At 42.8% G+C, this 27,784-nt stretch overlaps 1 protein-coding gene across 4 annotated transcripts; it reads right to left on the reverse strand.

The window, feature by feature from the left end:
• Nucleotides 1-4,096: 4,096 nt before the first annotated feature.
• Nucleotides 4,097-27,125, reverse strand: IL20RA (interleukin 20 receptor alpha subunit). Of its 4 annotated transcripts, none has more exons than XM_014963994.1 (7): nucleotides 26,997-27,125; nucleotides 12,050-12,179; nucleotides 9,757-9,935; nucleotides 8,756-8,931; nucleotides 7,402-7,546; nucleotides 6,509-6,648; nucleotides 4,097-5,455 (listed from the first exon to the last, which is right to left on the reverse strand). In XM_014963994.1, the coding sequence occupies exons 1-7, from the start codon at nucleotides 27,079-27,081 to the stop codon at nucleotides 4,517-4,519; spliced, it is 1,794 nt and encodes a 597-aa protein (XP_014819480.1). In that variant the 5' UTR covers nucleotides 27,082-27,125; the 3' UTR covers nucleotides 4,097-4,516. The 4 variants fall into 4 exon arrangements, with proteins under 4 accessions (XP_014819480.1, XP_014792271.1, XP_014793100.1 ...); XM_014936785.1 differs by having other exon boundaries at nucleotides 12,064-12,179; nucleotides 26,997-27,108; XM_014937614.1 differs by having other exon boundaries at nucleotides 12,064-12,148; nucleotides 26,997-27,093.
• Between the last annotated feature and the right edge of the window lie 659 nt (nucleotides 27,126-27,784).

Genomic DNA, 27,784 nt, shown 5'->3' on the forward strand with positions numbered 1-27,784 from the left:
TCTCTCTCTCTCTCTCTTTTTTTTTTTTTTTTTTTTTTTTTTTTTTTACCAGAAAGAGAAAAGAGAGTGAGAAATTAAGGAGACCAGTTTAGTGTTATTGCCGGTACAAATTACCAAAAAAATCTTTACGGTTTCTAGGTGACATTAAACATGAAAATGACTTCCTACACTTTCTGCTATGTGATCCTGGGCTGATGAAGCTTGAAACCTGTATGCAAAACCAAATCTTGACTTGTTGCTGTGTCTTCCTTTTATGGAGAACACTGGTATTTTGAATGGACAAGAGGAGAGACCTGAACAGGTTTAAATGTTTGACTTTGCAAGAATGAATCATGTCAGATGTAGAAGCTGCTTCAAAAAGGTGGTGCTTGGAATAACTATTTTTTTAACTCCACTGTATAGGTGAGCCAACGTTTCCTCTTCAAAGGGGAAGAAAAGGATTAATCAGTTTTAAGACTCGACAACGTATGAGCATCATTGTACCATTGAGCTTACTCCAGGCAAGAAATGTCACCCATCTCTTAGCATTATTGCTGAAGGACACGCTTGTTTGAAAGACCTACAGGTGTTGGTGAACTTTCACAGCCCTTGGTAAATAGTCAATTGTGCTTGTTTTAAAATGTTTGGACCATGCTGCTGTTCTTTTTCATTTTGCTTCCTTCACATTCCAGTCATTTCATCTGGTTAAGCCTGTATTTGCAGGTTATGGATGTCATGACTTAACTCTCTTCTGATAAACTTTGATAGATTTTGTCAGTCCCAAATTCAGGAACTCATTCCTCTTTAGGGAAGCGCTAAAGCATAAGCTTAACTTAAAATTCGATTTGAAATCAGTAGAAATTGAGCATATTTCTGTGCAGTTATTTATTAACAATGTAATTTGAAGCATTTCCTTGCTCAAGATGTTTTCATATTGTGCATTTTCTAGACCCTGAGAATGTAATTTTTTTTTCCTAATCCCACTTTTGCAGAGAGCATCCTCACCTCAGCCTTGTCCAGCCACCCATGCCCATTTAGTGGTCCTCTGCTGAGGTGGTCAGAGAGCCCTGTGAGGTCCAGGCAACACAGAATTTGGACTTTTCCATGTGCTAATTCGCGTTGTGCAGCAGCTTTTCTGGAGCTCCTGTAAATCAGATCACAGGTATCCTGCTCTCAGCTGCCTGTTTCAGTCTCTCCTTTAAGAACCCTGTCACTCTCTCTGAGCTGTAGGCAGCAAAACCACACTTGCAAATTATAGTTCCTTTTCCAAAACAGTGTGTGCCCACACCTAGCTAGGGGTTTCATCACCATTAGATCTCATTTTGATAGCTAGGCTTCCTGTTTTTCAAGCTCAAAAGAGCATTGCCTTAGCCATAGTAGTATTTGCCTTCTGTCTTCATGGCTTGGCTTGTTTTGTAAACTGGACCAGTAGTGGTCACATCAGCTCTACAGACATAAGTGAAGTTCTATTTCCATTGCCATTGTAATCAGAAAATACATATCCTTGTGTCCTCAACGTACCACTACTCAGTTCTATTAATCTCCCACATCATTTTCAAAATCATTGATTTCAAGGCTCCAAGTAGCCTTATGTGTGACTGTAATCCAAAGTCTTTGCTTCTAGATACATGATCTTGATTTGGGCTGCATTAAGTCTATTAAATGTGGACACCGAAGTTTAATTAAATTAGGAAAATGTCAGTTATCTTATTGCTTGGATTTTCCATGTAATTAATAGTTGTCCTTTGTCTGAAATCTTGTAGGTAGAATTACAGTTTTACAGGGAAGTATTTTGCTCCCTGCTGTTTGGCTTGATGAAGGTACCGTGTCTCATCAGTTTCATTTGTTTAAGATAACTAGAAGATTTTAAGGCAAAACATGAGTAACTTTGAGGCTGCTAAAAACACCATCAGCAATTTACTGGTATTATATTAATGGAAATTGGCATAATTTTTTCTGCTTCATCAGTTCCAGAACTTGACTAACTAACCCGAAAAATTCTTTTGCATACAAAACAAACTTCTTAGCTTCATTTACTCTTTTTTTCCCCTGGCTTTTTTATTTTCTTCCCTGTGATTATCCTGAGAACATTTTGAAAGCATACCTTATAAATATGAAAAAGGATTGTTTGCATAATCTAGTATCAGTTCTGAATTTAATGCAAATTCAGATCAAAAAGAAGCAGTGCTAAAAGTGCGGCAAACTTCTATTGTAAATATTTTGGTCCAAAATTTAACTATTTTTTCAATGCATAAATTTATGATGAAAATGCATCTCTGTTTGCAAGAATCTCAGTATCTCATACCCTGATCAAAAGTAATGTTAACTAGAAAGGTGATGCCTTTTCAAGTACAAGAGAGGAAATAAATGTTATACAGCTTAACTGTAACTGAAAAGTAAAAAAAAAAAAAAATGGGATAAGATGCAGAGAAAGGATATTACAAGGACCAAAGAACTGAATGAACTGAGATTCTGTGGTTTAGTTTTCAGATTTTAATCAGCAGTGACTTGATTACGGTATGTTAAGTGCCCTTACATGTAGTAACTGGCTTGTTTATCTAACAAAAAGAGAAGCAATAGAGAACAGCAGGGTTGTCCAGAGGAGATAAAAACCAAAAATAAGGGATACTTTCCTCTTCCAGGAAGATTGGTTGGCAGCTGCACCAAACTGTTGAGGGAGCTTGAAGCATCCTCATCCTTCTGTATGGAAGATATACACCAAACACGAGCGATTGGTCTTAGGGCAGCAGCGACTGGGTAAAATTCAATGGACTACAGAAAAAAGGTAAATAATTGTTTTCTACCTATGAGTTAGAGACCCCATGTTGCAAGAAAATAATTAAGAGATTATCCACAAAAAGGTTAGTTAAGAAATATCTAGGAAATATTGGGAAAGATTTTGCATGGCTTAAATGAGGCTGGTAGTAGGAGAAATTTTGACCTTTTCAGTTCCAACTATTTTCTTCTTTCACACTGAGCTGTAACAAACGTGTTGATGGAAGTATTTAGGTATAAGATTGCTACATGATGTAGATCTTTATTATAAAAGCAGTTGAGGACATATTTTACATCAGATAAGGAGTCATGAGAATGAAATATTTTACTGTCATTTCTTGTTTCTTTATAGTCCATGACTACAATTGAAATATTTCAGAGGATGAATAGTCACAGAAAATGCCAAGGCCACTCAACAAAAGCATTACCTGAGAGAAAAGACATTGGTAAAGGTCTTCCTTCAAAAATATACCCTAACCATCTACCTAGTTTGGAGCAAAGAAGTTTCAAACACCATAGAAAAGGTTTTTTTCTTTTTTTTTTTTTTTTTTTTTTTTTGTTTGCTTCTCTTCTTCAAAGCCAAGCAAATCATTATTGTTACTTGGGTATTTCTGGCATTCAAAAAAATGGTCCATTAAGTAGAAAAGTGACAGATAAGCTTTCAAAAGAAAAATACCACCTGCCCTTAGTAAGTATTTCTAGAACACCTTGTAATTTTACTATCCTGAATAAATATCACCTGACATGGAGAAAAAGTGACCTTGTCTCAAAAGCCCCTGTCAGGAGATGAGGTAATAAAAGAAAGCCCACAGGTATAATTTCTGGGTCTGCCATGGCAAGGGGGAAGTGTCTACAGAAGCAGTGGTGTGCCTGGGGTAGACTTCTCCATCCGAGCTAGAGATGCCAGCCTGCCACTGAAGTCTTGGAAGAAGAAGAACACCAGTCCCTTGCAGATAGGGTGCTGAGAATGTCTAAGGCTGAACAAGACATGGTCCATCCAGTAAGATTATAGACATTTCACTGTATCCCTTTAAGCCCCATTTCCCCCCAGTTTAACATATGTTTAACGCTCTCTTTCTCCTCCTTTACATCTGTTGAGCCTGTGGGCAGCTGGTTACGTCTCTGCACGGCACCGTACGTAGGGGACCCTGCACTTCACTCAAGTCTTCCAAGAGAAATACTAAGACCTCAGTGAAGTAGAAGAATGTTTCTAAACCAGAAAAAAAAATAAATACTGGAATGCCGTTAACTTCCACAAAAGTCAGCTCAAACCATTACACATAGCACAGAGCGAGACCTAGAAAAGACTGCATTGTGTCAAGACACATGAAATAGCCCAGAATAATGTCATATTGGTGCTTTTTATTTGCCAAAAATATCTGCTTTCAAATGCCGACCCTTTTTTTTTTTAATAGAAATTACAACATGAAAATCTTAACAGCATCCTCTGTAAAAATATATATATATTTAAAAATTAGATCATAGATTTGTAGGATGGTTAGAGTTGGAAGAGACCTTAAAGATAATAGAGTTCCAGCCCCCCTGCCATCATATTTTAGCTGAGGGGTTTATGATGGGAGTTGAAATCACTTATGTAATGTCTGGAAACTGTGATAAATAACACATCACAAATAAGTTGTTCAACTGTGATGGTTCCAAAATCTTCAATACATTAAGATGTGTTTGCTCCACCGAGTCCATCACTCTCTTTGGCAAAGGTAACAAGATTTTTGCATTTTAGACCATTTTAGAAAATTACTGTTCAATCTTCCATTTCTACATGCAGTCCCCATTGCTCCTTGAATTGCAGGAGATACATTTCTTGGTCGTCTGATGATTTTTCAGATACCTCTTTCTCATATAGCCTGGGTAAAATTCCATCTTTGTCAGGACTATTGCACTTGAATGCTCTTTCACACACCTGATTTTCAGCGGTGAACAAGGTAGGGATATACAGCCTTCCAGTGTGAGGATCCCAATCTACTAATATGGTCTGTCCATCCTCTTTCTCCATCAGGCCCTGTGCTAGTTGTTCCAGCTGAGGGTAGGATGTTTGCCCAGACTTTTCAGTATCCAAGTCCACCAAGTTGATATGGGTCTCACCTGGCAGTTCATCTCCTGCATCAGCCACCTTCAAATTAAGTTCCTCTATTTTCTGTCCCAAACAAGAGTCTGTTGCCCTCACCTCTAGTTGAGGGCAATATGGCTGTCCTGTTTTTGTGTTAATCAAGTCCTCCAAAGCAAACTGTGGCTCACCTAGTAGTCCCCTGGAGGCAGAGGTCTTCTCTTTCAAACTGAGGTCTTCTAGTTTCTGACCAGGACTGAAGTCTTCAGCCCTTACATCAAGTTCATACTCTACAGCCCCTGCATTTTTCTGTCTCAAAGTATTTTTTGTTCCAGTCTGGCCATAAGATGGCCAGTTCCCAGTTTGGTCTCCTTCTGCTAAAATAGCCTCTTTGCATAAAATCTCTTTGTGTGAAATATCACGCAAGTGTTTTGTTTCCAGCAATTCTTTTGAAGGCACATCCTTCCCTTCGGTGTCACTGTAAACAGTGTAGTAATGGGGTCTTTTCCCTTCTGGGACATGACTGGATTCCTGAGATGGCTTGTACTCATCCACGTTAAGAGTGATAAGGTTGACCACTATTTTTTCACATGGTATGAACACCTTTTCCTTGCACTTGTCAGTGTATTGCCATACCTGGAAAGCAAAAAATATTTTGAGTGAAATATAATGAAAATACCATCTGAACACCCTGCAGCAGTAGCTGCTCTACTCCTGAACCCACAGTCCCTCTGTGAAGGTTCTTCCTCTCACCTCTGTGCTGCTCTAGATTACTTCAGAAAGATCAGCATGTTGAAACCAATTGCCTTGTACCTCCCCATCCCACAGTGTCATGCAGATTGGATTAACATCAAAAGTGTTCATTTATTACTGTAATTGCATGTTTATGCTTGAGTAACTTGTTTAGAGATAACTGTGAGAAAGCTCCACTGGCCTCACGAGCTGGAACCTAATAGTGTTTCTTAGACTTCATGTGCTCTTTCTAAACATTAACTTCGCAGCTCTAAGAAACTTGCAAACGTTTTCACATAGGAAGTATATTTTGTTTGTGTAAGTGACAGAATGCATTTGTTGGTACATTTTTGGCTGTTAGGAAACGGTACAGTACTTGAAAGTATTCTTGAAATCCAGATTAAATTATCTGTATGATGCACACGTGCTAAATCCTTCACAATCCCAATTAAATGGTAGAATGTGGCAGTCCAAGAAAACATCATGGTGCTTTCTGCACTGCTTAATTGTCTTATCTACTTTTTTTTTTTCTACTTTCAATCAATTAGTAACTTTTGTTCCATGAGTGTCTACTGTGCTTCTTCCTAGATCAATTTAGGGAGCACCGAGTTCCTAACAGGACTTGCCTCAATGCACCTCAGACCTTGCTTATGGCAATGACTCTTCCTAAACCAACAGCTCTGTTCTGATCCTCATTAGCTTTGGGTATCTTTTCGGACCTGGGCTTCTTTTTAGATGCAGTTTCTAACTTGAGTTATTAACTCTGTTTTTCTTGCATTTAATAACCCTGAATGTGATGTTCTTTTCTTGATCTGAGTGGCAACTAGAGCTTTTACTTGCAACCAGCCACAGTTTCCTCCCAGGTGACTTGGAGCCCTGGAAAATGCACGGCTCCCCTGTGAGTGCCAAGGTTGGAGGTTGGAGGTTGCAGGACCTCCTGCAGCAGAGAACACTTACCAGGTTTGTTGGATGTTTCTGTTTGCTGACGTGAATATACCTGTGCACACAGTAGCACGTCATTGAAATAGAAAGGACAACAAGCATGACGGGCAGAATGTACCCAAACACCATTGTTATAATCTCATCTGTCGTTTTATCTGTTAACAAAAGAAAAGATTTCATTGTACTGAGCAACTTTTTAATGTATTCAGGTAGTCATGTGCATTCACAACATGATTTTTTTGCATATGGGATGCAAATGTTTTAGATAAGGATTTTGCAAGAAAATTTTAAAAATGACATTTGAGTTACAGGAGAAATTTGTGCTATAAATTAAGTTCTGAAAAGAAGTAACGATCCCTCCCTCAGGTTCTCCTGTTGCTAACTTCTGCCCCCTGACGCAGCTCTGCCATTCCCAGTCCCCATTCAAGGAGAAAACATATTCTCCATCCACTAAGACTCAGAGAACACGGATCCTTTTCTTCAGAGAGACAATCGTGCCTTCCAGTCAGTAGACACCAGCTATATTTTATTAAAGGCAAAATTTTTTTCATAGAATCATTCAGGTTGGAAGAGACCCTTGGGATCATCAAGTCCAACCATCTACCCTACTCTACAAAGTCCTCCCCTACACCATATCCCTCAGTACCCCATCTAAACGTCCCTTAAACACATCCAGGGAAGCACAAACACAGAGAGGGGAGAAACAACACTAGCTTTTCACTCTCAGGATGGATACATAAAAAACCCTTACAAACTCACTCAATGGTTTGTTTTTTTTTTAACAATTTGCATCTTATTTTTTAAATTTGCCAGCTTACACATACCTTACCTTACAAACTCACTCATTGGTTTGGTTTTTTTTAATAATTTGCATCTTATTTTTTTTAAATTTGCCAGCTTACACATACCTTTCAAAGTAGCAATGCAATATTCTTTAGAGAACCCACTGTACAGAAGTGGTGTGGTGACATGGATCTGCGCGCTGACGCAATAAGCTGTTCCAGGTTCTAACCAGGGCACAACCAAGGTGTTGTTGCTGATGGAGAACCACCACTGGAAGACAGAAAAAAGGAAAAAACGTTTTCCCCCCTCTAACTCCTCACTCACAGAAAGGTAAAGGTCTTCTATCCACAATGTATCACAAGCACACAAATTTTCTGGAAAGAATAATAATATGATGTGAACTGCCAGCTGCATCCTTTTTTTCACCCAATACAATTAGGTCACATCCTCTCTGAATACTTTATCTTCCACTCAATTATTCTTCTATCGCTACAGAACAATTTCATGCTTTATATGAAGCAGGACCGTGTACTATCACTGACCCACATTCTCATGCTGATGTTGCAATAGAGCTAAAGCATCACTCCAGCCCTGTCCTGATGCCTGGGCCAAAATCTTTTAAATTGGGATGTTCTGGTAAAGATAAGAGCCTTACAATAATGGGTGTTGGGTAGACCTTGGAATCTAAGGTAAAGTAATTGATCTGTGTCAAACACCTTTATTAAAAAACAAAACAAAACAAAACCCCAAAACAAGCAAACTGAACCTGAGCCAGCAAAGTGCCCTCACTCTAAAGGAAGCCAACAGCATCCTGGGCTGTGTTAACAGGAGAAGAAGGAGCAGATGGAGGGGAGGGATCATCCCCTTCCACTTCGTGCTCATCAGACCATGTCTGTGACCAGTTCTGTTCCCCCCCAGTACAGAAAAGCCTAACAATCTGGAGTGGGTGTAGTAGATGGTCACCAAGACGGTTGGGGCTGGAGCGGTTGCCCTGATTGGGAAGGGTGAGGGACTGGAGTTTGTTCCACTTGGGGAAGAAGGGATGGCTTCAGGGGGACCTAACAGCCAGCCCCAAGGATGACACAGGGAGGTCATCGAGAAGATGGAGCCAGGCTCTTCACAGTGCTGAACGGTGGGAGGATGAGAGACAGTGGACATAAGTTCAAAAAGAGAGTTCAGATAGGGAAAAAAGTGATTCTTTATATCCAAAGACGAAAGTCAAGCAGTGGAAACAGGTTGTGCAGTCTCCATCCTTGGATGTTCTCAGGATGCTAACTGGGCAAAGCCCGAGTGACCTGGTCTGAGCTCACAGCTGACCCTGCTTTGAAGAGAACTTTGGACTAGACACCTCCTGAGCTCTCTTCCGACCTGAATGATCCTAAAATTCCTACCAGGCTATTTCGATCCTTGCTGGGACAAAGTGCATTTTGGGAAGCACAGATTTAAAGGGCACAGTTCTACAGCCTTGTCAGATCTTACCCTCTTCTTTGTCTTTTTGTTGAGGACAGAGATGTTGTATTGCAGCCCGGGATACACCTGAAGCAGAGATACTGATTCCTCCTCAGGACTTCTCTTCCACTTCTCAGGAGCCGTCAGAATGATTGAAATAGACTTCTCAGTAGAAGACACATTTACCATGGGTGGGTCAATTTTAGCTGGAAACACGAAAATGTACAAAAAAACTATCAAATGCAGCAGAGACACACTAATTTGCCCATGTAGTTTCTTAAAGTGGATGATATGAAATTATTTTTTTTTTTTTTTGTGTGGAGTCTCAGTAGGACTTCAAACAATTCATTTATATTGCTAGAAAATTATTTTATCAGATAACTGAGAGGATCTTTACAGTAAGAAGGTGAACACAGACTTGGAATTTTGCCTGGGAATTCCTGTGACTTCGCAAGATAAACAACCTTGAAACTCAATTTGCTAAAACAAGCTAAATTGCCAGTATGTTCTCAGATTATCTGGCACAGATAAGAGATATCATGCTCTAGAGTACAATTACTGCTTAATTTAATAGAGACTTTTCAAAATCAGAGCTGTGGATGTGCCATAGCTTTTATTTGCCTTGAATAAAGCTTTACCATAGCATAAGACAGTATTCAGTATATAAAAGACCGTATATATAGCACATATATCCAAATTCTTTTATGATTATCTCAATTGCTTCGGCCAAAAGCATAAATGTGAGACAACTGCAAAAAAAACCCCCACCAAAATCTCATGTTAAAATTAAAATATCATATGCTGTGAAGGCACGTGCAGTCTGAGAACACAGTATTAATCACAGAATCACAGAATGATTAGAGTTGGAAGGGACCTTAAAGACCATCCAGTTCCAGCCCCCTGCCCTGGGCAGGGACACCTCCCACCAGACCAGGTTGCTCCAAGCCCCATCCAGCCTGGCCTTGAACCCCTCCAGGGATGGGGCATCCTAAGGCCATTGACCATCTGGCTGTGTGATTAGCTTTCCTTACTGTCTGTGAGAGGGTTGAACCGTGTGGTCTCCATCCAGTCAGAGCACATCCCATTCAGGAAGGCTTTCACGCTTGCGTAGTATTGGTCTTCGTAGTCGGAGGTCTCATTGGAGAGGTCACACCATGTTCTGTTGATATTCCTGCATTCTGGCTTTCTAATCCATCTGCCAACACCATATCTATATTGAAAAATAAAGAAAAAGGAGTTGTACAAAAGCTATTGCCATGTTAGTAGTCACCTGACAATATAGCACAGAAACTGATATTACAGCTGGTAAAAGAGTTTGCCTGTTTTGCAGAAATCTGCAATTTCAAGCAATTCCCAACATCAGCTGAGATAAAACACAAGATTTCCACAGGTTTTTAAAATAAAAATAAATCAGAGTAGGCCCTATCCAGAAGAGGCTGCATGGAACTAACTGAGATGTTACCGAAACCAATCCAAGACCGGAGATCTCTCAACTTCAGTCTCCACAGCTTTAGCTAAAATCTAAACATGGGATAACAGAGTCAGGATAACTATTTCTGTAGAGACAAAGCATTCTGTCAGAGTGGTCAGTGGCTCTTCCTGGTGTCTCCTGTCCACTCAACTTGGAGACAGATGATGCCTAGGGTCTCCCAAGATGAGTGGACAGGAGACTACTCTTCACTGACAGGCACTTCTTTTTCTTATTTAAACAAAAACTCCATTGGAATGAATTTCAAAAGATTTCTAGTTGCAAAAGGGGCATATACATGCCACCAACAATGCCTCAGAACTGACCAACTCTTATACGCTGGCAGAAGAAATCTAGGTTTCCTCAGAAAATTCCTGCCTAGATTTGCTCAGAAGTTCCTGCTCCTCAGATACACGTTATGAGGAAAAGAATTGCCCTTTGGCTGCTAATTAGCAAGGGCATGTGGCAGCTTCTACATGACTGCAGGACAGTATCATTCACCAGCATTTTCCACCAAGCTCAAGGTTGTGGTCTCCAGGGCAGATAGAAGCACATAGGAATATTTTTGTCTTCAGAGTGAGAGATGGCCGTAGCTGTGAATAATGACTCTTCCGTGGACCAGCTGACCCTGCAGAGTCAATGTAGCTAGTGCTTTCTGAGCATTCTACCTTCTACACAATTAACTTTCATTCCCTAATTACTGAGCACTCTCTCCTTTTCTAGGAGGTGGACTATATCGCTCCTCTGTGAGTGCATCAAGCAAGAGTTGGGCAAAAAAAGGTTGCAGTCTGTGAGTATAGAAGCAAGCCCTTGATTTTTTAGTAGCCAGTACAAGTTAAAGGAAAGTTATGGAGACCTATATTTGTTTTACTGTCATGAAAAAAATTACTAGACTGAGGGAAGTGTTCATATTAGAGGTAAAGATCAAGAGCATTACATCATCCATGACCACAGGGCTTTGCCTATTTATAAGCCAAACCTCCAGCACTGTCCTGCAGAATCATAGAATGGTTAGAGTTGGAAGGGACCTTAAAGATCATCCAGTTCCAAGCCCCTGCCCTGGGCAGGGACACCTCCCATCAGACCAGGTTGCTCCAAGCCCCATCCAGCCTGGCCTTGAACCCCTCCAGGGATGGGGCAGCCACAGCTTCTCTGGGCACCTCTTCCAGTGCCTCACTACTCATATGGTGGGTGAGAGAATGACCTAGCAAGGCTTTGGAGGGTCAAAAGAAATCTGTGGGAGTTGGGTCTGTTAAAAAAGACCAACAAAACACTGGGTGCTGTTAATATTCTATTGAGGACTACACCTCCAGATCTGTTTGAATGTGTTCAAAAGGCTGATGTGTGCAGATGTTAATCTACAGCACAGTCCTTCTTCATCCTTCTGTCTCATTTCTCAGGAATGCCCCTGAAAGCTTCCATGTTGCATCCTCCATGTCTTTAATAGGAAGTCTCCTCAGAAATTTTTTTAACTGGATCTGAAGCAAGCAGTACCAGAAGTAAAACCATATTGCTTCAGTCTAACCCATATTTTAGTTCTGCTTTCTTTACTTTTTAGCGGCCTTATCCTGCATAAATTTTTTTAAAATTATTATTTAAAATGTTAAAATAGAAGTCAGTAGGGGATAAAATAAACAAGTCAACTTAAAGTCTCCTTTGAAATTTTTTTTAACTGGATCTGAAGTAAGCAGTGCCAGAAGTTAAAGTCATAAACCATATTGCTTCAGTCTAACTCATATTTTAGTTCTGCTTTCTTTACTTTTTAGCGGCCTTATCCTGCATAAATTTTTTTAAAATTATTATTTAAAATGTTAAAATAGAAGTCAGTAGGGGATAAAATAAACAAGTCAACTTACACTGAATACTTCACCTTGTAGAGCACTCCATCTCCTGTGCCTTCTGGTGCTGACCAGTGAAGGACATTCTTCATGTTTATAGATTCAAAATGGACATTCCTAGGGTTAGGCAAAGAACAATACAACTCTCCTGAGAAAGAAAATAAGAAAGGAACAACACACACTAAGAATCTGCAAATGCATATGCTTCCAAGTTAATGAAAAAAGATACTTATTTTTAAGTAAGCCATAAAATTCTACATACTGCCTTTCTTAGCATGAAAAGCACAAGGTTTTTGTCTATGGAAATTCTTTTTTTTTTTTTTTTTTTAAATGTTCCTAGCTAGTGCAGACCAAAATTCCAACTGTCTGAATGTGCTTTTTCTCTAGCAAAAATGGCTTTGTCACTTGTGACGGGCATTGGCATGGAAATATCCAGGGACTGGAAGCTAAAGCCAGAACAGTTCGGCCTAGAAGAGACACCCATTTTTTTAAATTGTAAAGGTATTTTAATATCAGAACAATTGAACAGTGGAAACTGTAAAAATATCCTTGATGCTTCAGTAGAATTCTTGCTGTAGCTGAGTGGGCTTTTAAAAAAATCAAACCAGGTATGTTTTAAAAAGACACAAACAGAGGTATGACTTCTCCAGAAGAAAAGCAGAAGCGCGTTGATTCTCCAGAAAGCCAAAAGGGAACACCTACTCTTAGGCCACTTATCTAAATTGCTGTTCCTTGCACCAGCTTTTGAAACCAATAAACAAGGAAGTCTGGGGGTTTCATTCACATCTTCCTAATGCGCACTCCTAATCCAATAAATTTAATGGAGATGCTCACATTGCTAAATTGCTTGCAAAACGGTGGCCCCTGGGCCCAGGGGCAGAATCCCAAGCTCCAAATTGTGACTCAATCCCCAGCGTCTCCTGCCACGGGAGCTGCTCCCACGGGAGCAACCACGAGACCAACCCTGGAGCTGCAGCTGCTCTGAAAGAGCTTCTCGTGGTGAGGGGCCACAGAGAGCAACGTGGGGAAGAGAAAAAGTCACCCTGGGGTTCTTCAGGACTTTTCAAAACCCTTGAAGCTCCTATTCCAGGGATGGAACTCTGGGTCTTAACGTAGCAAAAAAGAGATGAAGAAAGAGGGAAATAAAGCTCATTGACACAAACAGTGGGAACCTGTCAGAATGAACAGTCCTTGACCTTTGCTACTTCTGTAAGCAGACCTTAAGGGGATTTTTTTAGTACATTTCACTGTTACTAGAGTAATAGTGTTCATCCTCCTGTATAGAAAACGTATAGTTCCTTTTGTAAGTAAAAGTCACCACCATTTTCCTCATTCACTTGCAGCTGTCTTTGAGCCAAACTGTAAAAGCTTTCCTCTGCAATACATTTATTAAAACAATCTCCTTGCAATTCTGCAGAGACCAATTACTTTAAACTGTCTCAGTGGAAACTCTGGGTTTTGCAAGCCTCTAGCTGCATGTTAATGTTCAAAACAAACTCCAGTGTATCCCTGCATCTCTATCTTCAGATCATAAAGCTGTTTATGGAGGGTATTTCTAATGTTGCTCTCTTATCTCTAGTACTTAAGCTACTGTTAAGTGGCTTTCAAATTTTTTCTAGTGGGAGAACAAGTTTCATCATGTATAGTCCTTAGGGCAATCTTATTTACTTACAGAAAGTATGTAGAAAGTCCCATTTCCTTGAACACTTGGACATAGAAATGCCCAATCTTGTAAGAGCTCAAACTAAAGACTCGACTATAAGGAAATAAAAGAAGTCAGGATGCCAGGGGATGTGAAAGCAGCAGAAGTCAACCTCCAAGAATCTGTTTTGCTGTAACATTTGTTTCCAAGAGGGAGATACAGAACCTAGAAAACAAAAGGTTTTGATTTCCCCCCAAATAAACATCCTCTGCAACTGCTTTAGGTAAAACTAATCCAAACGTAAACACCAAGCTGCCCAAGAGAGCCAAGAAAACAGCCTAAAATTTGCAACATCTGTCCAGTAAAATAGAGAAGCTCCAAACCCAATAATGTGCATGCTACTAAGAAGGACAACCCAAAACCAGAATTACACAGACTACAAGAAATCATCCATGCATGAAGTTTCATTCTTTGTACCACATCCCAGCACTGAAGTATGCGAGACTACTGGAAACCCACCAACTGCACAATCAATAACCGTGAATAAGAGATTAATAAACATAAACATAAAATCCGAAGTCACACAATCCTGCCCAAACCCTGAGAAAGGCAACCAGGCAATCTGTGTAGAAACGGAGGGAGGGCCTGAGGCACAAACAAACTTTCTGCTGCAATTCCCAAGTGGGAGGAAATACAATGCGGGTATTTTCTTAGATTGCTGGCAATCAAAGCCATGAAAGGCTTGTCATTAAACAACAATGAGGAAAAACTAAAAAACCCAACCAGAAGAGATTTAAGAAAAAAAACCCAGAGTCTGAAGGAGAATACAGTATACACTGCGTGGTCCAAAAACCTCCAGAGGAAAGATTTAAAAAATTCTAGCCCTTAAACAGCAGCAGATGAGGAAGAGACTTGCCTCTGGTAACCTGGGCTCTGAGCAAGGCATCTACTTTGCAGTGGTCATAAAGGGCAGAGGAAGATAAACTCTTCCATAGGTTGGTTCATCTCTCTATAGGATGGACCACACTGGGTGCATCTTCCTCTCTCCAGTGTAGATGGTGGTCAAGCCCATCAGCCTTGACCTCTGCTTCCTCGGCAGTTGAAATTTTCAGAGATGCACTGTGCAGGGAGGAGTGACAGAGAACAGCCTAAGTCTTCAAATGAGAAGGAGAATCTATTCTCCACGTCCACCATGAACAAGGAGGAAAAGGCATGGAGTTCAACAAGAAAGGAGGCATTGGGAGTAACCCCTTGTGGGAAGAGGAGCAACACGTGAGGACAGATCACCTCGGAAGGCTGCTGGATGTTTCAAAGGGCAGATTAGAAAAACATCTGCCAGAAATGACACTAATTCAGCTGATTCTGCTAAAAACATTCCTACTAGCTCACTTTTCATACCCTTTTTCTTTAATAGTTTTTAAAATGTGTAACGCTTATTGGGCTAATCCATAGTCACCAAATTGACCTGGCTGGAGGCAGCCAACTCATCATTGACAAGGGAAATTTCTTCCTTTGGTTTTCTGAACAGTTTTTGTTTGCCTGCACATTTCTTGTCATAGAACCATTTCTATGGTTCACTTTGACATTTCTATGTCATAGAACCATTCCATGATTTGTCCATCCTTGCACAAAAGCATTTATATTCCTCCAGCACATTTTAAAGTAGCAAGAGTCATGCTTTTGTCTGTTACATTAAAATATTTTAAAAATAGTGACATGTAAAAGTGTTTTTTATCTTTTTTTTTTTTTTTTTTTAAATTTCCCTCCTCCCAGTGTGGTTTCTGCTGTGGTAAATGAAGTTTCAAAACAGAAACACTGACTGCAGCAGATGAGCCAATCTCAGCACGCAGAACCCACAGGCTATATCTTTACAAGATCTGAAGCACTACGAGGCTGCCTGTGAGCTCCCCCCTGCCCCCAGCTCAGCGTGATATGGAAGGCAGAGGGGTTGAGACCGTTAACTTTCCATTAGCTGCAAAAGCAGAGATTTGTTTTCTATTGCTGGTCTCGCCCCTTTAGTAAAGGCTTCTGTTTGCCCTTAAGACATATCGTGCCAGTTTTTTATTCCTCAAGTCTGTATCTGTCAAACAAGAAAAAAACTACCATAGAATAGAATCACAGAATGGTTTGGGTTGGAAGGGACCTTAAAGACCATCCAGTTCCAACCCCCTGCCACGGGCAGGGACACCTCCCAGTAGACCAGATTGCTCAAAGCCCCATCCAACTCATCCAGCTTGTCCTTGAACACTTCCAGAGATGGGACATCCACAACTTCATTGGTAACCTGTTCCAGTGTCTCTCCACCCTCAGCGTGAAAACTTTCTTACTAATAGCCAAACTAAATATACCCTCTTCCAGTTTGAAGCCATTACCCTATCATTGTATCATTCATTCCATACTCCCCTGTTTCTTCAGGAACAGTTAAGAATAGGCTCCTTCACGTCTGTTTGACACTCAATAGTATCAGGAGGCTTACGCAGAAAATAGATCATACATAGAGCTTGGATGTTCGATGGTTATCAGCCAGAAAAGGACTCAGGCATGTACATCAGCTGCTTATTTTGGTATCTTGTCTTTAAATATCTTGTTCTTTATAATGAGAGTGGTGAGACACTGGAACAGGTTGCCCAGAGAGACGGTGGAGGCCCCATCCCTGGAGACGTTCAAGGTGAGGCTTGATGAGGCTCTGAGCAATCTGATCTAGTTAGAGATGTCCCTGCTGACTGCAGGGGGGTTGGACTAGATGACTTTTAAAGGCCTAGTCCGACCCAACACACTTTATGATTCTATTCCAAACACAGTATCTCCTGCTATATTCTGATTTTATTTCCAATAACCGGGATTAATGGCATGGGTGTCACATGAAGTATTTTCAGTTCGTACTGGCCTTCATGAGAGCAGAAATCAGTCATCCATGTTGCTTTGCTAGGTTTAGTCTGTCTCAACAACAGCCTGCAATGGCTGCCATCGCTTCACAGTATAACAAAGTCACTTTATTTCTTGCATGGAAAAACCTGGAGCCCTGATTACTGTCTTTGGAAACGCTGTAAATCAAACCTCGAGTAATATCATTCGTTACATCTTCATGACTCTGCACACCTGGACTGGAAAGATAGTAATAACACGGGCTTGCAAAATTCACCACCACAACGAAGAGCCAAGTCCTGGTCTTACAATAAACTATTGTGAGACTTCTCCAAAACAGTCATGGCTTAGCCCGAAAACACCTTCACGTGTGAGCGAAAAAACCCACTGACGTCAGTGAGATGATTATTCACATCAGTAACAGACTGCATGGCAGGTGCCTCATCTTCTCTTTATGAAAGTGTCTGTTGGGTTTAAAAAAACTGGTCAGTTCTAATCGCTCCGAGCTCCCTGCCAGCCACGTGCCTTGCTCGAGTTGCTACTCTTCAGAACTCACTTTTCCATATCTATCTGTCTACAAACACATGCATACACACGCATATATATACAAATATAAACATAAACACGTCTTTTCCGTGTTGCAACTATTACCCCTTCAGCGCGTCTGCTTTTTATCTGCCTAACTGGGTGTCAAACAGCGGTGTTTAACCTCAAGGCTGCAGAAGAAATAACATCTGCAACTACCTGCACCCCCTCGCTATCAACAGATTTGTTAACTTTTCACTTGAGCTAGATAACCTAGCAGCTGCAAAGCACAAAAATACACAAATACTTAAAAAAAACAGAGTGTTGGGTTGGTTTGGGGTTTTTTCGATACACTAGTTATAGTTCTGGGTGGGGAGAAGACCCACTGGAAGCTGACCTCTTGGCACAGAAATTCCTCTTGCATCAATATGGTTGTTGACTGCGCTGCCCTCACACAGGGCAACCATCTGCTGTATTTTACTGTGGCACGGCTACAGGGGTGAAAACACCAAACTACCCAATGAAATAAAACGGAAAAGAAGGTCACAGTGCTTCTTCAGACAACTGTGAGATATAATTTAAGACGGTGAGCGATGCGGGAAGCATTAAGACAGATAGGTGAGCCTTAGTGCAACACAGCTTCTCCCATTAGCCACAGCAGTAAAACCAGGGGCTCCTCCTCTACAGTCATCTCGGAATTTAAACGAGGAAATACTTTTCTGGGAATGACTGAGACTTTGGTTTCAGTTGCTGCTGTATTTTCTTATGGGAAAGTGGCCCTTGGGATCACAGAATCACATGGGGTTGGAAGGGACCTCTGGAGATCATCTAGTCCAACCCCCTGCCAAAGCAGGTCCACCTACAGCAGGTTGCACAGGAACATGTCCAGGCTGGTTTTTAATGTCTCCAAAGAAAGAGACTCCACCACCTCCCTAGGCAGCCTCTTCCAGGGCTCTGCCACCCTCAAAGTCAAGAAGTGCTTTGTTATATTTAGATGGAACTTCTTATGTTCAAGTTTGTGCCCATTTCCTCTTGTCCTGTCACTGGGCACCACTGAAAAAAGACTGGCCCCATCTTCCTGAAACCTACCCTTTAAGTATTTATAGGCATTGATCAGATCCCCTCTCAGCCTTCTCTTCTCCAGACTAAAAAGACCCAAGTCCCTCAGCCTTTCCTTATCAGAGAGATGTTCTGGTTCCCTCATCATCTTCGTAGCCCTTTGGTGTACCTTCTGCAGCAGTTCCCTCTCCTTCTTGAACTGGGAAGCCCAGAACTGGACACAGTGCTCCAGATGGGGCCTCACCAGGTCAGAGCAGAGGGGCAGGATAACCTCTCTCTCCCTGCTGGTCACATTCTTCCTGATGCACCCCAGGATGCCATCAGCCTTCCTGGCCACAATGCTGGCTCATGGTCATTCAATTATCCACCAGGACTCCTAGGTCTTTCTCCTCAGATGGACACAGCTGTTTTGTGCTGAGCACTGATTTTACAGGCACCACCAGAGGCACCCCTCACACCTGGCCATCTGCAGGTACCATTCCAAGGCCACGGATCTCATCCACGCTTACACACCTTTCAAACAGGTTAAGTCCCCAATTCACCTCTTCCCACCGGGAGCTTAGACCCAGCAGCAAAGCCTTGAGCAGCTTAGGAGCAATCTATGCCATCGAACATTCGCTTCTGGTGATGCCATAAGCCACTGCCCTCTCTTTAATCTTTCTGTTCAGCTTTGGGTGACTTCCAGCAAACTCCCGTGAAACCCCACTTGTTCCTTCTATGCTGCTGCTCTTCACTTTTTAAGGAATTCTTTGCTCTCTTCTTCTTCCAGCTCATCTGTTTTGAGGGTTATGTTCTTCTCAGTGAAAAATATTCCCTCAAAACACACGCCTAAGCATAACACAAAAGTGGTCACACTCCCTCAGAATAAATGTCCATGTAGCATTGTTCTTGGAGTAGAGGGTTGGGGCTGTCTTCTCCTGGCACCTCTGCAGCCTCGAGCGTGCTGGCACTGGCCATGCAGGAATGTGAGGGAGTACAGCAAGTGGTAAACAGGGGGACGGAGCCAAAGCTGGAGCTCAGGAGTTACAGAAGAGGAAGGGAAACCCAGCAGAGCCGGGAATACACAGTAGCAAATGTTACAACCTGCCATTAGTCATCTTAGCAACAATTTAAACAAATGAGTTAACGTGTTTTTTTGTGAATTAAGTGGGGCTTGAAAGTTTTTTCTCCGCTGATTATTTTGGGCTCGAACTCAACAGGATGGATAATGAGGAGGAGGAGGAGTCATTGCAGCTTAGGTGCCTTTCTGCTTGTGGGTTGCTGGAGCTCTGGGACCGCCGGGGGTGAAGCCGGTCTAGCAGAAACCCTTTTGAGTCGAGCGGCGCTGGTGGGAATGTGGGGAGGAGCACGGAGGTGATTTCCTGCCCGAGTCATAACAGCGCTCGAGAGCAAACCACAAAGCACACTCTTGCCCTCCCAGAACAAGAGCCCGTCGCTCCCCCTGCAGAAAGAGGCACAGGGGAAGAGAAAGTTGGGGACAGAAACGGAGTCGTCAAGATGAAGCGTAGACCAAGCAGTTGGGCAAACAGAAAAGAGTGCGGGGAAGGACGAGAGTGGGGCATGTGGGGTTTATTTTTGAAGAAATAGGTGGGCTGCCACAGGAAGCAGGTGACCCCGAGGAGGTCATCTGGGGAAAGAGTGCCAGTGGAAATCCAGCCTGAAGAACAGGAGAGACGCAGAAGGGGAACCAAAGCCGTGGCTTGCCCTGACACGCTCTCCTCCTCCATGGGAAGCCTGGCGTTTATTTATCTAAACCATGTCCTAACTCACAAAAACACCCCTACAGAGAATTATTGCTCAAAGAACATTTCAGACTCAGTCCAGAAAGACTCAACTTCAGAAAGGAGGAGAAAGTCTTCCCAGTTCATTGAGGGCTTGCCAGGAGGCAGCTGGAGAGGCCCACAGCAGCTGACATCCATTCCTTTTTGCTAACTTGTATGAAGAACATAATAAACTTAATTTTCTTCCCACTGTATGGAAGGTTTGCAAGATTAGAGCTTGTACAACCTAACCATGCCCTGCTGCAAAAACCTTTCCTTGATGCACTCCAACAGGGGAAAGCTCTTATTAATATATTAAAAACAGCCCAAATGTCTGGCATTTAATTTTGAGGATTTTCTTTTCTCCTGAGAACGTGTTTAGCATTACCAATTTATTGCTACTTAGACCAACCACAACCCAACAACCAAGCAAATGAAAGCGTAATTAGAATACCTCTGACATCTTACATTTGTTTTTCAAAATACCCAAGAGTTAAGCAAGCTTTTTGCTTGAAATACTGTAAAAATTATGGTGTGTGACAGTTACCAGCTGACTCCTGACACATCATATTTTGGAACACTTCTAATCCAGCCGTACATAAAATACCTATTTTTCACACGTAACCTGAACAAAAATTAGTTTTGCCTTTCATCATTTGGTGCTGGCTAATACTTATTAGGCAACAACAGTCCAATTAGAACTGGTAGCACTATATTTATTGCCTAACAGGTGTTGCTCTGTACTCTCTGACCTACTGATGGCTTGTCTGGAGAAGGGATTTTGTTTTTCTTGGAGTCCAAATTAATTTTGTTAGCAAAATCCCCTCTTCCAAATCCACGTTTTCCCTTGGGCAGGAGATTGAGCATGACATCAACAGAGGACAAGCACTTGCCTTCATTTCTGAGGGAGAGGCAAACCTCAAAGGAGGCAGGTCAGAGGGCCAGACCACCTTCTGCATAGAACCATAGAATGGTTTGAGTTGGAAAGGACCTTAAAGATCATCCAGTTCCAACCCCCTGCCATGGGCAGGGACACCTCCCACTTGACCAAGTTGCCCAAACCCCATCCAGCCTGACCTTGAACACCTCCAGGGATGGGACATCACAAAGGTACATAAGTGCCTTTGGGAAGCAACAGCCTCCAGAGAACTCCAATGGTACATAAGTGCCTTTGGGAAGCAACAGCCTCCAGAGAACTCACAAGAAACAAAGATTTCCTGGGGTACCCACCCATTTCTGCTGGTCTCCTGAAGGTGGAGGCTGGCGTGTTTTGAGGCACCGTATGACTGTTCAGTGTCCCACAGTAATTTCAGATGTGAGTAAGTCAGTGCCTAATTATAGGTTTAGGAGTATTTTTACTATCTTTCCTGTACTCAACAGGCCTTTTTTTTTAAAAACCACCAGTCATGATTTTTAGACTCATTTACCCACCTATAGAATTTGCTGTACAGAGGAAGTCATTCAGCATAATCATCTCCATCTTTCACATGTCAGTTATGAAATACTGCCTCAGAAATGGCCTTGAAGGCAGCAGCGTGCACAGCTGGATCCAAGGGACAGTGCAGTGTCCATGATGTTCAAGGGAATGGCCAACACACTTTGATGGGCTCAGGAGAAGCCTGACCATCTCCTGGGCTGATGGAGGGGCTACTCCACGGAGGTCATGTTTGACCTACTGTAAGTTCTTTAGACTCAGACTGCTCCCTTGTCTGTCTGCTACCTTCTTGCAGTGGGAAAAAGCCCCGTCAGCAATTACACGTGCTTCAGACAGTTTTCAGTGCTTCTGAGCCACATCCTCTACTTTACTATTTTGACTGCAGGGCCCATTAAGAGCAGGATATTGATGTACTTTCGGAAAAGGCAAGGAAAGCCAAGATGCAAAGCAGATGCTATAATAAATACTAGCTCAGCTACTCCCTCCTGCCTTTAAGAAACCAGTAGGAAAGAAATTAACCCCTTTAATCCAAGAGCTGTAATGCCCACTTGTGTGTTTTTATGTATGGAGTGTGATTAAGTTCAAATGCATAAATCTTAGCAAAAGCATGTAAGACTTCTTGAAGCAATGTTCTTTTTCTCTTACTTCTTTTTGGACACATTCCTGTTCCTACCACAGAAATGGGAGTGGAAAATGGAAGGCTGAAAAATAGCTAAGCTATCAAGTGAGATTTAACCCAAGATGCTGGGGTATAAAGAAGGGGGAAAAAAGGGCTACAGCCTTCCTCCTGTCCCCTTATTGACCTTAAAATATTCTTGCAGTAGCAAGGCAGACAGGACAAGTACTCTGTTTTCAATGAGAAAGAGATATAGTTTACATATGAAGAGATTAAATAAACTATCACATACCTCCAGTCCTACAACTTGTTTCCTTTTCTTTAAGATCTACGTACTCTTACTTTACTGTTTTCAAAATAGGATGAGCAGTGGATAAAAACCTGCAAGCTACTGGTACACCAAGTATATAGCACGAACAGATCTGTGCATCTTTTAAACATAGCTCTCTAATAAAATTTTCATAAAAATCCTAAAAAAAATCCTAAAATCTCTAACAAAAATCTTAATTTCACTAATGAAATTAATTTGGACTCCAAGAAAAACAAAATCCCTTCTCCAGACAAGCCATCAGTAGGTCAGAGAGCACGGAGCAACACCTGTTAGGCAAAAATGATTTGCCTAGGATGGGCCTGGCTTCCAGAATTCAGACTCTTACAAGGCTAAGCTTCTTAAAATATAGGAGCTCTTGACTGGCTCATAAAGGATGATTTTTCTCTCCCGTAGCTGTTAATCCTGTAGTTGCAGACAATTAACCCCACTTCTTGGCGAGGAATCAAACAGCAGAAATCAATCTGTACAAGCCACAACTATAAAAACAAACAAACTGGAACCACAGGCACAAATGACTTGAGTAATCCTAACCACTTGCTTGGCTTGGAATTAAGACTGTGAAGGCCACTGGAGAACACCAGCCTGGGAAGGGTAAGTTTATCAGCTACAACAGTGAATCTGAATGTTCACACGGGGAACTGCAATGCACATCTAATTTTTGGACTTTAATGGTAAATCCCAACAGTATTTGAAGTTCCACTAGAGAATGAACTACCTTCTGTTAACTATTTCCTCTCCTAATTAACAGGCAATAAGAATCTGTCAAGTTGTGGAAATCATAAGCAAAGCCAACCACCAGGGCACAGATCAATCTTGCTGAGTATATAGACACCTACTAAGTAATATTAAATACTATGTGCACAACACCATCACATTTTCTAAACCTAAACAAATCATAATATTTTACAATATTTTTCCCCACTGCTTTTCTCATCTCTACTGTTGCATGAACATATTTTTTTCTTCTTTGAATCATTCACCTAATCAAAGAAGGCAATTTTCTGTGAGTTCTTGCTGCTTTTGGGTAACATACAGCCAAGTGCAATCTATAAAATTCCTAGGACATAGACATCACAGAGTATATCCATTAACCTATTTAGTAAGTGCACGTTGCATGCCTTATATGTGAAATAATCTGCTGTTTCAGTTCCTTATTTAAGACTTGAGCTAATACTTACTGTGTTAACGTAACAGACCAGCCTCTTCTCAGAGACATCATGCACCTTAAATCACCTTGTGTCAATAATTAAACATGTCAGCACTGTTCAATTGGGAGCCAAGCATTTCACCTCTGTCCTTCACAGATTATGACTGGTGCTCAAAGACCCTGTATTCGTTGCAGGAATAAAAGTGGCTGTTCAGGCTTGGTTTCTACCAAAATAAGCTGAAAAAGTTGCCTTTGCTGTCCCAGTTTTCAAGGGGGAGTGAATTGCAAACAGCAACCTCTCTCCTCCTCTGGAGTCCAGGAGCAGCATCCGCACAGGGACTTGAAGTTTTTGAAGCACTGTGTGTGTGCTGACATCAGGAAGCCTTCTCAAGGATTCACCGTGGGTATGAGAGAAGGAAAGGACATGGATTATCAGCACTGGAATACTCCCTACCTTCTGGATACTTTTAACATGATAAAATAATTCTAGGAATCAATGTGGTCCCTGAACTCCAGCTCAGTGGCTTAACTGCAAAGACCACACCATGACCCCTTTTAACCTTTTATTCTCTATTTCCCAGAACAACATCTTGATCAAAAGGGATTTTTTGTACATTTCAGCGTTCTAGTAACTATGAAAGAAAAGATACTGAAAGTTTCTTAAAGGGAGGCCCAAAGCTACTTCTCAAAATGTAAGTCTATTTATTAGCAGGTCTGTTGCAGGACAATGTTGGTATTGAGAAAAATCGTGGCTACACTACACACATTTCAGGCTTTTTCTTTTCAACATTGGACTATCTCTACCTGCATTAGATACTCTGATGGAGCACATCTCCCAGGGCAGCCTCATCCAGAAGAAATACAGTTCCAAGACTATGTCATAACACAAACAAAAGCACAGTAAGAGAAATGAGAGATTCACTTCCAAGTCACACGCTTTACCTGAGCAAAAAGAGTAAACACGCCTTAAAATATATCAAAATGCTTCTATTTTTGCAGTATAGCATTTGGGCACATTACCCTTTCCCCAGAATAAATATATATTGTAGTATTCATTGCATTCTTACTTCTGTATAGATCTGCCAGACAGAGACTGGACTATATGGGCCAGAAATTCAAAGGTTTCTTTAACTTCAGAAGAATGTGGTTGGGGAAACCCCCACTAAAGAGTACAGGGAAGGATTTAAGATGGACCTCGGTAAATTAGCAGATTAACATTCTACTACTTCCAAAATTCAGGATGTTTCTTCCTATTCCTACCAGTCTCTTGCAAAAATGCTGAACTCTCCTGTGTGGTAAAGAAGAACACGCTACATTTTGTGATGCTGGCAATTAAACAATGGATTTTCCAATATTTTTTTTTTCCATTTACTCTTCCATTTTGCGTTTTCTGTGCTTTTTCATTTGTTCTAGAGTACAGAGGAGTGAAATACCAATTTATAGAAATCCCACTGAAGTGCTGTGACAAATGGTCCTGTGCAAAACCAGGCAGCCCCCCCGAGAGCTCAGATAGGTGGGCACAGGTCATGGGACAGCAGTGCCCTAGGACAGCCAGAGGCCACTGAAACAGTCAGTGTAATCCAGTAAGGACGAAATTGTACCCACTAACACACCACAGTGAAAACAAAAAGTGCTTTGCAAAGGTTCAGCTCTAAGTTGGCATTTAAATGCTGCTGACAGACAGTTCAGACAAGGAACTCAACAAGAGGTGCCTAAGGCACAGCACAGATCCCATAAAATACAAGAATTGTAGCCTGTGAAGTCCTGCTGTAAAACTGTTTTCTATGGCATTTTGGCCCTGGTAGAATCTCTTCCAGCCACACATCAAACCCTCAAGGGCAACTGCAGTATTTTCAGGACTGCATCTGCTCAGCACCGGCAACTCAGGCTTCTTCTCTTGGAAGAAAGTACCCAGCAGGGACTCCTCTACCCATCACTTCCCTTTGGAGAAAGAGCAGGAGCACTGCACCTCATAGAATTTTTTACCATTATTAGCAAAATCCTGATAGGCTGAATTAAAAGAACTTTTACTGTCCCACGCTGAAAGAGGTGAAAATGGAAGCTCTAAGCCTTCAGCGAAAGGCACAGCTCTCCTTTCTGTGCTGGTGTTCCTGACTGTCAACAAAAACCTAAAACTATGTCCAGCTAAAACCTCAGGAATGTGCAAACAGATTCCCTTCTCCCTTGAGCCATTAGATAAAAAGAATGTAACTCCCCGTATGTTTATCTAAGCCTTCTTTGGAAGCAAAACCATGATCAATCCAATTTAAAAAAAATTTTTCAAGGGCAACTGAATGCCAATTATAAAGATTTTTCCAAAACAGTTTCACTGATGATCAGCAGACTTGAATAAGATGAAAACAACGTGGTCAGTTGCCTAAATAGAAGCTTAGTACCTCTGAAAGCCACTAAAAAAAATAATCAGTGAAGCATAATGGAGTAGTTTGTAAAAAGAGTTAACTGAGACACGGTACTTTGTGCTACTCAGGAGCATTCAGGCTGTGAAGAACACTCCTTACTACCCTCCAGCTCTCCCAGGATCTGGAAGTTTTGCTGTGGTTTTAAACAGGAACAGACTCTGTCCTTATGTATTAAGAGGCAACTTTTGCGGAAGGGAACAAGAGCACGAAGACAGAGCAGGTTTCTCAGAAGATCTGCTAACCCCTGCAATGTCTTGCTCGGTTTTATACTCAAAGAATATAAAAAATGAAATAGTCTGCAATGCTTTTCCCTGCAGGAGGGGACCCACCGTGCACACACACGCCACAGCTCGGGTTGACATGCATTTGGCAGCATCTTTCCCAGTTTGCTACAGGTGGGAGAAGGGAATCGGAGCCAGTTGGGACACCAACACATCAGCTGAATTTCTCTGCCAAAACCCCATTCTGTTTGTTTTTTTAAATGTGACTCTTGACAGTTCGGGTAAGAGGCTTGGGGATGGGGATTGTCAAGCATAAAGGAAGATACAAACACTAAAGATATCTGGGGAATGACCTCGATGCATACAAGAAGGACTATCCCAAGAGCGCGCTATCAACCTTACACCAGAAAGTGAATTAACACGCAGCTTTGGAAAGCATAACGATGGAAAAAAGAAAAAAAAAAAGAAAAAGGAAAAAAAAAAGAAAAAAAACAAAGAAAAAGAAAAAACAAAGAAAAGGAAAAAACAAAGAAAAGGAAAAAACAAAGAAAAGGAAAAAAAAAAAAAAAGAAAAAAAATAAAAACCCAGACGAAGCAACTTTGCAGAAATACCCAGTGTCTCTTCTTCCAGTTCAGCACCGGAGACCAGAAGGACGATCCATTAAATAAAGGCACCGCTGACCTAACGCCACCGACACCCAAAACCCCGGCCCCGGCACCACCGGCCCCGGCAGATGCCGCCTCCCGGCCGCCGGTAGCGGGGCTCGACGAGCCCAGCTCTGCCTGCCCCGGCCACCCCCTTCTAGGACAACCGAGCACGGAGACGACCCCGGGGACCCCACGGTGCCGGGGGTCCGGTTCCTACCGGGGGAGGGATGCTCGCCCCCGGCTGGGGACCGGGACCGGGACCGGTACCGGGAGGGATGGTCAGCGCCGCCACCTACCTGTGCGCTCCGCGGGGGCCGGCGGCAGGAGCAGCGGCAGCACCAACAGCCAGGCCGCCCCCCGCCGCGGCCGCCCGGAGCCCATGGGGGGCTCACATCCCCCGGGCCCGGGGCGCCGGAGCCCCAGCGCCGCCGCGCAGGTGGAAGGAGCCGGCGGGAGGCGGAGGGGAGGGGAAGGGAGAGGAAGGGAGGGGAGGGAAAGGGAGGGAAGGGGAGGGGAGAGAGGAGGAGCCGCCGCCGCCGCCGCCGGGATGAGCTCCCTCGCCTTCGACGACGCGGCCCTGGAGGGGCTGGCACCGTCCCTCGGCCTCTCCGGGGCCAACGACATCGACACGGCCCTTCTCAGCGACATCGACGGTGCGTCCCGAGCCGGGCAGGGGCGAGCGGGGCAGAACCGGGGGCTCGGTGCACGGCCGGTGACCGGGCTGGGGAGTAGAACCGGGGCTCCGTGCGTGGCCGGGGGAGCTGGGTTCGGTGCGATACCGGGGCTCGGTGCGATACCGGGACTCGCTGCGATACCGGGGCTCGGTGCGTGGCCAAAACCGGGCTCGGTGCATGGCCGGGGTGAGGAGATCAGGCTCGGTGCACGGTCGGGGAACCGGGACGCGGGCTCAGCGCACAACCGGGGCTCGGTGTACGGCCGGCGGGAGAGAAATCAGCGTGTAAACGGGACTCGGTGCACAACCGGGCTCGGTGCGCGGCCGGTGCACCGGGGCACAGCCGGAGAGACACCGGGCTCGGTACCGGGCCCGGCGTGTAGGAGGTGGTGGTGGGGGGGACACAGGGAG

The sequence above is a fragment of the Calidris pugnax genome, unplaced genomic scaffold, assembly GCF_001431845.1.
Source record: "Calidris pugnax isolate Ruff unplaced genomic scaffold, ASM143184v1 scaffold43, whole genome shotgun sequence".
Classification (NCBI taxonomy): Eukaryota; Metazoa; Chordata; class Aves; order Charadriiformes; family Scolopacidae; genus Calidris; species Calidris pugnax.